The sequence below is a fragment of the Rattus norvegicus genome, chromosome 5 (genome assembly GCF_021556685.1).
Source record: "Rattus norvegicus strain SHRSP/BbbUtx chromosome 5, alternate assembly SHRSP_T2T, whole genome shotgun sequence".
Lineage (NCBI taxonomy): Eukaryota > Metazoa > Chordata > Mammalia > Rodentia > Muridae > Rattus > Rattus norvegicus.
In genome coordinates, this window is record NC_141538.1 from 122,188,561 (window position 1) to 122,200,991 (window position 12,431).

The following is a 12,431-nucleotide window of genomic DNA, read 5'->3' on the forward strand; positions in this document are numbered from 1 at the left end:
AAAGTACAAAAAGTAAACATTTTAGTTAAGGAATTATCTTTTAAGAGAATTTTTGAAGATTTATTTTGTTTTATAGTTGTGTGTAGTTGTGCAGGTTTGTGCTGGCTCTGATTTTTATGGCCATCTTCTGTCTCTGCCCTTCTACCATTATAGGAATGTATCACCCTACCTGGGAAGAAGTCTTTTTTACTTTACAAAATGATTTCAGGGGCTGGAGAGATGGCTCAATGGCTAAGAGCACTGGCTGTTTTTCCAGAGGTCCTGGGTTTGATTCCCAGCACCCAGGTGGTGACTCACTGCTGCCTGGAACCCACTTTTGGCTTCTTCAGGCACCAGGCATATTGATGGGAATGTGTGGCAAATTCCTATTCTTAGTGAATAAAAGTAGGCATAAGTGAAATTATAAAGTCACTAGAAATAGAGGAAGCTGCATATATTTTGTTAAAAATCTTGGCTCTTGAAGGAGTAGTGGTTCACGTATATTCAAATAGAATGCTTAAGTGTCTTTTATTTAAGTAGGAAATTGAGGCTTCCTTAGCAGAAAGTGCAGAAACATTAGTAGCAGATGGAGCCACTTGAGATGTCTGTGAAAACGAGCGGAGTTGGTTTTCTATTTACAAGTGTCTCCACAGCCTCAGAGATTGGAGCCACTGGAGCAAGTTGTAAATGATTTTGATTCAGTTTAACCCCTCATTCAGACACTGACTGAGACTGTTCTGTTTTATATTTGTGGATTTGGTAGATCAAAATGACAACGTAATCATTAGTTATAAAAATGAACCCTGCTCTTCCTCTGGAAACCCATAATCTGATCACTCAGGAGAACACAGGGTCTGATTTTCATTGTTTAGAGTTTATAGTAACAACAGACAAGCAATCGATGTATTTACTAGGCCCTCAGTGTTGGGTGCATTCTGCAGGGCGGATGACCGACTGGCCCTCCAAAAGTCATGAGCATTCCTTTCAGATCAGACTGTGGATGAGCTTCTGGATTCTACATAAAGATTTCTTCAAATTTTGTACATTCAACCAGCCATTTTTCTCTGCTTAAATTCCTAAATAGCTTTAAAGAGTATTGTTTTTAAGCTATGGGGCTGTATATCATCTGTGAATGTATTCAACAAATATTTACAAGCACCTACTATGTTTCTTAGAAGATATAAACACATTTTATTCTTAAAACTCAAGTATGGGGGTTGGGGATTTAGCTCAGAGGATTTAGGCTCTGGGTTCGGTCCTCAGCTCCGAAAAAAAAGAAAAAAAAAAAAAAACAACAACAACAACAAAAAAACCAAAACTCAAGTATGAGTTTGGGGGAGATGGATAAGCTGGCAAAATGACTGCCACACAAGCAGAAGGACCTGAGTGTTTCTTCCTAGAACCAGTGAAAAGCTGGAGACAGTGACATTCTCTTGTAGGTCAGGTGCTGGAGGGCTAGACACAGGATCCTTAACTCCCATTGGCCAACCAGCTTAGGTGAACTCATGAGCTTCAGGCTTAGTGAGAGACCTGTATGAACAAAGATACAAGTGGAGAGCAGTTGAGGAAAGACACCAGGTCACACTCATGCTACCACATTTGTGCACACTCAAGTGGATGCCTCTTATACGCACATGCGCACACATCTGCATTAGCAAGGGCACACACCACACCCTCCTAATAACATGTATGCACATACTACACACACTATACACATGCATATAGCATAATGCACATATATAAACACGAGTGTGCACATATATAGGTAGTACATTACATATATATGACACATCCATTGTGTTGGCTAGCTTTATGCCAACTTGACATAAGCTGGAGTCATTTTTGAAGAGGAACTCTCAATGGAGAAAATATCCTCATCCGACTGGCCTGTGGGAAAGCCTGTTGTGCTGGTTTTTTTGTTTTGTTTTGTTTTGTTTTTCTTGATGATTGATGTGAGAGGGGCCAGCTCACTGTGGGCATTGGCACCCTAGGCTGGTAGTTCCTGGTGCTGTAAGAGAGCTGGTGGACAAAGCTAGTAAGCTTCCTTCAGCTCCTACCTCCAGGGTCCTGCAGTTTGTACCTTAACTTCCTTAATGACGATGGATTGTTGTGTGGAAGTGCCAATGAGATAAATCCTTTGCTCCCAAGTTGCCCACAGCAATGGAAACCCCCACTATGTAAATACTCTACTTATATCCCACACCCTCACACACACAAATTTATGTACACACATAACCACACATATGCATGTATATACGCTATATACACATATAAACATATTATAAAAATACACATAGCCACACATATACAACGTACATACATACATACATACATACATACATACTATATACACATATACACATAATAGGCTACACATACACAATACACATATACACCCCACACATATATACACACCATATACCCCATAGACACACCATATACATATACAACATGTACATCGTATCCTATCAACACCATACACAGATGTGCACCACACACACACACACACACACACACACACACACACCTCACTTCATAGTCAAGATATATACGCCATAATACATCTCCCTACAAATCCATACACACTCGTACACAGGCATGTAATTTAATGTGCAAGGGACTGGTTCTCTGCTATTGACCCAGTATACCCAAACACGGAAGTGTAAGGCTTATTTGTAATCTTTTGTCTTTTGTATTTTCCATAGACTGCCAGTACATATGGATTTTCTATGTGCACTGATTTGTTTTTGATTTATTCTTTTCCAGGTGTCTATCTCTGAAGTAAGATGACGTGTCAGAAATTCTATGTGGTTTTGTTACACTGGGGTAAGTCGCATACGCCTTTGTGTATTTGGAAGGATATTTCTATAGATTGATTCCTAAAGAGGAGCTTTATGTTGAACAATGTGTTTTGTGGTCAAAACCCAGGTCTATAAATAGCTGTTCTGTAGTTCCATGAGCATCTTTTCACCCTACTTTACCTTTTTACCCTTTTTACCCTTTGATAGGGTAAACAAAACATTTTGTTTCAATTTTATCTATTTGATTTTTTTAAACTACCTTTATTTCTAATGAGATTTTTAGTTCGTACATTTCAACTATCTGTTAGTCTTAGACAACTTTTAGAATTTTAAAATATGTAATAGACTTTTAGCTCTGCATTAAGGCTCCATAGAGAGACAGAACTGATGATGGTGATAATGTGTGTGTGTGTACACAGGTGTGCACACCTGTGTACACACATGAAGATGTTCATAAGCGGCTGGATCACGTAATTCAGTTCTAAGATTTGTCGTTGGAAAACTGCAGACCCGGGAAAGCCAATGGTGTCTAAGTGTAAAGGTCTGATGCACACGTACACAACTACATTCATGTGTATAAACACAGGTGTACACTTTTGTAATAACGACAATCTGATGCTCTTAGGGGATGTTATCAAAGAATGGTGCTCAGCTTGGCTAATGCCTGTCAGCTTTGTCTTTTTGAGAATTGCTTTTCTAACAGGAGTCAGGTGATGCAGCATTGTGATTTTGTTTTGGTTTATCTGGTGATTAGTGAGGCTGAACATTTCACACACATCAATTATCATTTATATATATACATACATATATATGTATATATACACATATATTTACACATATATCTTTGTCATAGTTGTCTCCTTCCATATTCCCAGTAACTACATCTCTCTCCCAACTTCCTGTCCCCCTGTGGTCCTTTGTTTATTGTGGATATTAACTTCATATTAGACATACAGTTTATAGACATTTCATCCCATTCTGAAGTTCGACATATGAACAGTCATTCTGTTGTGTATTCCCTTGCAGTGTCAAATCTCGAGTCTGACATAATCTTTGACTATTTTTGCTGTAATTGCCAGTGACTTAGGAATATGTCCCAAATTATCATGTAGTTCAGTGTCAGTCTTTCCTGGTTTTGTCTCTGCTATTTGGGCTAATGATCCATCTTAAGTTAATTTTGTGTGTGATGAAAAGATGAGGATATTCTTTTTCCCTCCCTCCCCTCCCCTCTATTCCTCTTCCTCCCCCTCCCTCCTTCCCTCCCTCCCTCCCTCCCTCCCTCCTTCCTTCCTTCCTTCTTTGACTTATGTATATCTATTTTAGCCAGTGCCATTTACTAAAGAGACCATTTATTCTCCAGGGCATTTTTGGCAGGCAGTTTGTTGAAGCTTAATTGGTTCTAGAAACACAGATTTATTCCTGAGTTCTCGATTGTGAGCCATTGGCTCATGCATCTTTTTATGCCAGCACTGAACTGCTTTATGTTTGGAATCAGATTTATTCTGATCTCAAAACAGGGTTTCTCTGTGTAGCACTGGCCATCCTAGAACTTGCAGAGGACCACTGGCATCAAACTCAGAGATCTGCCTGCTTCTGCCTCCAGAGTGCTTCAACTACAGGCCAGGCACGCTCTGCCATTCATAGCTGCAGTCAGCTTTGTTCTTGATCTTGAATTCTTTGGCTTTTGGTAGTCCTTAATGTTTTCACATGAACCTTTGTATCATTTATTTCTATTTCTGTTGAGAATGTTTTTGGCATTTTGATATGGATTGCACTGAATTTGTCCACTCATTTGGGTAGTAGATTTTTTTAAAAATAGCTATTCTTTCAATTGTATGAAAATAGAGCATTTTCCCATTTGTGTTGTCTTTCATTTCTGTCATGTTTTATAGTTAGTGTAGAAATCTTTCAGTGCCTTGATGCTTTTAAAAATGTAGTTATTATAAATGGGACATCCTCTCCCTTTTTATTCCAGTCCCCCTCTTTTGAGACAGGGCTCTCATGGTGTTGCCCAGGCTGGTCTTGAAACTGATGGCTCTAATGATCCTCCTGCCTCAGCCTCCTGAGTAGCTGGAACTGCAAATGCTCTATAAGTGTATTTTTTTTTAAAGAAATCTTTTCCCTGTGTTTTGATGATCATTGTCATCTGAAGTGTGTAGCTCATATCAGGGTTCACTTTTGTCCATCCTGAGCCTTGGACAAAGGCAAGATGACATTTCCTGACTACCATAGAAACCGGCGTTCCTGCCTGCTTTTTCTCCACGTCCTGCTTTTTCATCCTTCTGTTCCTGAAATCCTGGCAACCGGTGTCCTTGGTGGAATCATGCAGATTATATCATTGTGATGGGTTGTTAGGGACATACATGTAAATGTCCTATGTCTCTTCATGGCTTGATTTTATACTTCTCTTTGAACTGAATATTATGCCTTTGTCTGAATTATGCAGTCTATTTCTCCATTTAGACATCAAAGAACATTGTTTGCTTCTGTTTTTTTTTTTTTTTTTTACACTTTCTCCAAACCTTCATTCCATACAAATCCATACACAAATTAGAGCTCTCTCTGTTGGTGAATATCCACAGTGAGAAGTCACCAGACTATTTGGACATTTGTAAAATGAAGATGTATAGTGAGTCAATTGTTTACCTTCAGAATGCATTATTTAAAGGTAAATGTAAAACCCGAGGCTTTTCAGGCACAGTTCTGTGAGTGTTCTTAGGTTTATGTTTAAAAGGCCATGGTTCATCCACAGTATGAATTTCCTGGAAGGAGTGTGTTGTTTTGTGTCATTTCCTGGAGAGCCTATGGGGTATTTCCTATGTGACAGCAAACATCTGGAGGCTCCTGGGAAGGTTCAGGAGACATCAAACTGTCGCTAAGGACAAATTCTGAATGTGATCACGGAAATTGTTAACATACTGTTTTGACTCTTCTAATGAATTTTAAGAGTGCTTTCGTGCTTACTGATAAACACTCTGATATTTCTTATTTGTTCTTAAAGTTAGATAATTTTTGTATAAAAAGGAAGAGAATTGATGTAAATTTTCTCATACTAAGATGTAAACGTGTTAAATGAATGAGGAAAATTGAGGCAAGAATTTCCGGAGGAGAGATGCCAGGGAATGGAATTAGTCCAGTAAATATATCAACTTCTCCAGTGGACCACACTGGAAGGTAGACACTCAGGGCTGTTTACTAGACACGGATTCAGCACCCTGAAGGTTAAATATTTCTACTCAGAAACGCTGCACCTTTTAATCTCAAGTATTCCCTAGTTAATCTTCATCAGGATGATGGCTCGTTTTCTGTGTCTTTTTGCTCTCCTAACAGAATTTCTGTATGTGATAACTGCACTTAACCTGGCCTATCCAACCTCTCCCTGGAGATTTAAGCTGTTTTGTGCGCCACCGAGTACAACTGATGACTCCTTTCTCTCTCCTGCTGGAGTCCCAAACAATACTTCGTCTTTGAAGGGGGCTTCTGAAGCACTTGTTGAAGCTAAATTTAATTCAACTGGCATCTACGTTTCTGAGTTATCCAAAACCATTTTCCACTGTTGCTTTGGGAATGAGCAAGGTCAAAACTGCTCCGCACTCACAGGCAACACTGAAGGGAAGACGCTGGCTTCAGTGGTGAAGCCTTTAGTTTTCCGCCAACTAGGTAAGTACCTTGATACCCCAAGTGTATACAGTGCTGTGCTCTGCCTGCATTCAGCAAAGCGTTTCCATTCTCTGAAACTTCTATGGATTAGATGGGTTTTTATGTAGTTAACATATATTATAATTTTGTATTAGTATGAAGATTAGGACTAATTGTGTGACTAGTAAATATGCTCTGAACATTTTATATCCTATAAAACTGTCATTAAGAGAACTCTTTTACCTGTAAACACACTGGGATCTAAATTTTCTTGGAAGTAGAAAATGCACACTTTAAACAGATAAAGTATCAAATTATTAACAACACTGTTGAAGTAACTAAATTTAAAAATATTTATGAATTATAATGAATCGTGCAGGCTAAGAGTCTCCCCGAAACAAGACATGTTATACTGAGTTTAATTGTTGTCTTAAGAATTATATATCCCAAAAGCTTGGTTAATTTTGCATATAAAAATTAAAACAACAAAATTATTTCTAAGTTTTCTGAAAGGGCTGAGAAGACTTAATTGAGTCAATTAGATGAAAAGATCCAAATTATGGAAAAATAGTTACACATAAGTAAGGACTCTTGTATGTATGGTGTTTGTTCGGATTTCACATTCGATGCTAATGACCATTCTGTCCAGATAATTCTTCAGACTGACCTCTGTACTGCAGAATGTTTAATGATAGCCCTGGTCTCTATCCAACAATACAAGAAATATCTCCAGCCACCACCGTGGCGTGTGAGAGACAAAGACATGCAGGAGGTTTCGGTGGTCCAGTCCAGCCTGGGCTACAAAATGAGAACCCTGTCTCAACAAGGAAATCCAACTAAAGCAATCTTCGGAGGTTGCCAGATGGTCCCTCCTCTACCCAGTTGTTCACTTTTGATAATGTGGAGAAGAAGCACCCCGTGTTGAAACCAGTTTATGAGTAAGAAGGGTTTGGAGAGATGGCTCAGTGAGTAAGAGCACTTGCTGCTCCTGAGGAAGACACAGGTTCAGTTTCTGCCATTCAAGTCAGAAGACACCAACCACCTCTAATTCTAGTTCTCTTCTGGCCTCTGTACACTTGCATGCTTTCGGTACTCTACACACACACACACACACACACACACACACGCACACACACGCACACTCACACACACAGACAGACACATACTCACACACACAGAAATAAAACAAAATAAATCATTGCAAAAAGAATAATGTTGAAATTTAATTATGTTATAAAACTAGATTTTAAAAACAAGTTAGTAGGACTAATTTCAGCCCATAAATGTTAATATCATTTTGAATGAAGCTTTTTTTACTAGTAAAGGAATGCCTTAACCAATCCATTGATTTTTTTTCCTCTTAACTCTGTGTTTTATTAAACTGTGCTTTATTTAACTCTTTTTTTAAAATCTTTATTAACTTGAGTATTTCTTATTTACATTTCGATTGTTATTCCCTTTCCCAGTTTCCGGACCAACATCCCCCTAACTCCTCCCCCTCCCCTTCTATATGAGCTTCCCCTCCCCATCCTCCCCCCATTACCACCAATCCATTGATTTTTAATTATGCTAAGAATGAATGAATCTTAGTAATGAGTCTTGAATGATAAAAATGTTATCACATTCTTTACTTCTGGGGGTGGGAAATGATTACCATACTGCATATTTTAACTTAGTATGAAAGTGACTTATAACTAGTTATTTTCTAAGGGAACTGTTTTTGTGACTAAAATAATAGGGTAAGTAATGACTAGTAAATATTTCGATTTGTTATTCTTTCACATAGGTTTCCCTTTTATACAAGGCACCCAGTAACTGGGAATACTTCTCATTTGGAGAAATATGTTAATGTTGTCTCAAGTTAGTTTTGTCTCGTTAGTCATGTCATACATTTTTTAAAAAAGATTTACTTTCATTTTTTATTTATACATACATATATTTTTCTGTACAAACGATGGCACTTGTGTTCGATTGCCCATGGAGGCCAGAAAATGTCCTCCCATCTCTAGGAGCTGGAGTTACAAGGGGTTACAGGTAGTTGTCTTATTTGGTGTTGTGATTTCCCTTGAAAAGTAAACATTAACTAGGTAAATAAAAATGAATCTCATCCTGTATGGGTGGCTTGAGATTAAAACCGAGTTGAGACATAATAATTGAATTTAATTTTCTGATTTGCAACAGGTTGGGGTGTGATGGGGGTTAGGGACTAAAGTGAAGGTGAAAGACACTGAAAAGCTCATGCAAGTACATCCCTACTAGGGCCTGTTTTCCCCCTCTCAGAATGACCAGCGGAAGTTGTATCAGAACACTGCTAAATTCAATTTAGTGCTTCTCTTTCACTGGGTTGTTGAGAGTGTTTTTCAGGTTTAATGCAGTTTATTTTTAATGCAGGTGTAAACTGGGACATAGAGTGCTGGATGAAAGGGGACTTGACATTATTCATCTGTCATATGGAACCATTACTTAAGAACCCCTTCAAGAATTATGACTCTAAGGTTCACCTTTTATATGATCTGTGAGTACTGATGAAATTAATTTGGCTGGCTGTATGACCTGATTTGTTTAAAGCACAGAAGTGGATTATGAACCCCTCCCCTCCCTGTACCTCTTTTTGCAGCTGTGTACATTGTAGAGAGTGGTTTGGATGCCTTTTATACAACAGTCTTCTTTATTAGCTTTCCTATCTCTCTTCCTGTTTATTTAGGCACAGAGATACTGCAGATATGGTTGGACGAAAAGACATGCGGATGTTGTAAGATATGTCTCTGTGTGAATTGCCCAATGTGTTTATTATATGAACTATGCCATGCTCTTTTTGATGCATCCCTATCCACTTGCTAGATGTGTGAGGTTTTTTCCACTGTGTATAAACCAATTAAAAACTTGATATTGACCAAAAGAAGTTAAATGGATGGGTAGCAGTTTGAAGTGTGTTAGAAGGACTGTAGTCTTACTGAGGGATTGATGTGATGAAAAGAGTGAAGAGTCTCTAGCTTTCTAATGATCTGGTGAATTCCTGAAGTCAGTAGAACTCAGCACCACCATGGCAGGAGGACTTGGGTTTTTTAGGCAGTCCCCCTTATAGGAGCAGACTTCTGGAGAGGGTAGTTAGATGAGAGATGTGTCCAGAACACCCAAATTGAAAGAATTGATAACACTTCAGTGATGAAATGGAATGAGAAAAAAAAAGTGAAGACCCTAGTTTCCATTGTGGGTTAATTAAACTGTCATAAGACAGTTCTCCATTTTAAAGATTCTGGGAGAGTGCAATGTGCTTAAAATGAATCAAACGTTTCACTTCTGTCTTTGAAACACCTACATAGTAAGAGCTAGAAGATAGAGAGAAGGGCTATAAAAAGCCATCTTCTGGACAGGGCACAGATATTGAAATCACAAACTAACAGTGGTTGTGGTTGCTTGCACTGAGCATGCTCAAGACTGGCTCTGTCAGTAGTCAGTCATGGATGTGGGAGGATTTCATGGGGGCTCTATTCTATGTACTGGTTACTTTTTGTGATAAAGCACGATGACCAAGGCAATTTATAAAAAAAAAAAAATTAATTTGAGCTTATGGTTTCAGAGGGTTAGGGTCCATGATGGCTGAATGAAGGCATGGCAGCAGGGATAGCTCATTTCAAAATGCAAAGTAGGAGGTAGGGTACCTTGGCAAAAGATGCTAGTCTTTGAAGCCTCAAAGCCAACCCCTAATGACACACTTCCTCCTACTAGGCCACACCCCCTAATCCTTCCAAAATAGTTCCACTAATTGGGAACCAAGTATTTAGATATATGAGTGTATGGGGGCCATTCTTATTCAAATAGACCACACCCTCCATACTGAACTGATAGCTACAGATAGATTCTGGGAGAGGAGGAGTCATTGTCTTTACTTGTCCACCGTTGAGCCCCCTCTGGCCCCATGATCACTCTGGTGGCCCTGGTTAATGTCAGTGAGTCACAACATAAGACAAAAAGACATGAATTGTTTAGGTTTAGTCCAGGTATTTTTGAAAGGCATGTGCTCATGACTAAGCACAGGTGTCGCTTCCATCTCTGGTCTGAAAGGCAGTGGTAAAAGGACACCTCCTCTTATAACCCAGCAGAAGCTCCAGAGCTGAGACTGAAGACAGTGGTAGTGTACTCACATTACATGAAATAAATAAAATTCCAACAGGAAGTGCTGGTGATAAAAGGAAGAATAAATGTTTGTGAGGCCTTTAGCCCATGCCATATTTACTTATTATCTTTATCAAAAATGTGTAATTTGTCAAATGGAATTCAGATTGTGTTCACCCAGATTGCCACATGAGCTATTATGTACATTGAGCCCCTCTGTGGTCTCAGTTGGTGGCTAAAGTGATTGGTAAGGCAATTCCTGTGACATATGCCATTCTATCTGTATGAAAGAAGGAAAATTATTTTTTAAAGTGATTGAAAAAAAAGATTCCCAGGCTTGAGAAATTTACAGCTATAATTTAGGTAGAGTTTAGTTGATCTCTCTGAATCACTCTGGTCAAAGAGGACCACTGATTTAATGATAATAATAATAATAATAATAATAATAATAATAATAATAATAATCTCTAAATCCAAATAAGAATACTTAGTCTACTGCACTTCTTCTAAGCTCTTCCTTTCTACCTGACACCAGGAAAGCTTTACACTGATTGTCTTATACATTTGAAACCCTTGGTGATTCATTGTGAGCTAACATGCACAAATAACTACAAATAATCCATATGTATATATATATATGTATATAGATATATATGGAAACATATCACATGATCATCTCAATTGATACAGGAAAGACCTTTGACAGGGTTCAATATCCCTTTGTGGACGAAAGCCTTGAAGAAACCAGGAATAGAAGGAAAAATACCTCAACATAAAGACCTTGTATGATAGACCTATCGCTGTGTGTGTGTGTGTGTGTGTGTGTGTGTGTGTGTGTGTGCATGCATGCATGCACACATCCCTGTGTATATCTATATTATTTATATGTGTGTTTGTAGGTCATGAGTCTATAGGGGGGATCATGAGAGGAGAGGGAGATATTCTTAAGGAAGGTAGGAAATATGATAATGAAATACACATAATTGAAAAGCAAAAGTGGAGAACTAAAAAAAAAAAAATGTGGAGAACTAACCCAGTAGAGAGGGAGCCAACTACAGAGGTGAGGGGGTCATATGGGAGCAGTGGAGAAGGAAATGGCTGAGAACAAAGTGTAAGGGCACACAGCTATGAAGAAGCCGCAGTGAAAGCTAGGACCTGTATTATCACCTAAGCTATTAATTAAAAAGGAAAGAAAACCTCAAAACAATATACAAAATGAAGAAAGTAAACAGTTGAGAGGAAGTGTCAACGTGTCAAATATGAAGAGTTACCGTCTTCATTTCTGTGGTAGACTTTTGGTTCACCAAGACCTTGGGCTCTGCACACATCTGTGAAAGTAGAAAGTTGGTGAGTTGCAGTTGTCCCCAACAGAAGTGCTTCCAGTGACTGCCTCCCTTCTGTGTTCAGTTAACATGTCTGTAAACAATGAAATGAGAGTCAGTGCAGTGCAGGTGGTGTTGGTCCTGCAAGCATAGTTTACCATATTAATTTATCTTTTAACACGTACATAAAAAAGCTGAAAATGTAAAAATAATTACACTTTTAGAAATACTGTATCTGTACCTCCATGGCTGCCTTTGTCTGTAACTAGTAATTGCTGTGACTGAATACTGAAAGGTCAGATTTGACAGTCCTTGCACCTGGAATAAATTGGCTTACCAGACACATGGAAAAATATCATAATTAGATATTTCTAGTTAATTTTCTAGTTAATTTTTGGCCAGGTTAGAGAGGGAACCAGCTAAACAAATTATGGTCTGGTAGATTTCACAACCAACTGGTTACACTGGTTAGATTTTGTCAATTTGACACATATCAGGGCTGCCTCCATCACACTGGCCTATGTACATGTCTGTGCAGCTTTTTCTTGACTGCTGATTGATGGGAGGGCCCAGC

General features: G+C 38.6%; 1 protein-coding gene across 11 annotated transcripts in view; it reads left to right on the plus strand.

The window, feature by feature from the left end:
* Lepr (leptin receptor) overlaps positions 1-12,431 on the plus strand; it is a 179,865-nt gene that overhangs the window by 76,327 nt on the left and 91,107 nt on the right. For all 11 annotated transcript variants that reach the window (NM_012596.3, XM_087660351.1, XM_087660350.1 and 8 more), the window contains 3 exon segments: positions 2,746-2,805; positions 6,111-6,440; positions 8,811-8,934. In NM_012596.3, coding sequence (NP_036728.2) covers positions 2,766-2,805; positions 6,111-6,440; positions 8,811-8,934 — 494 coding nt within the window. In that variant the 5' untranslated portion in view covers positions 2,746-2,765.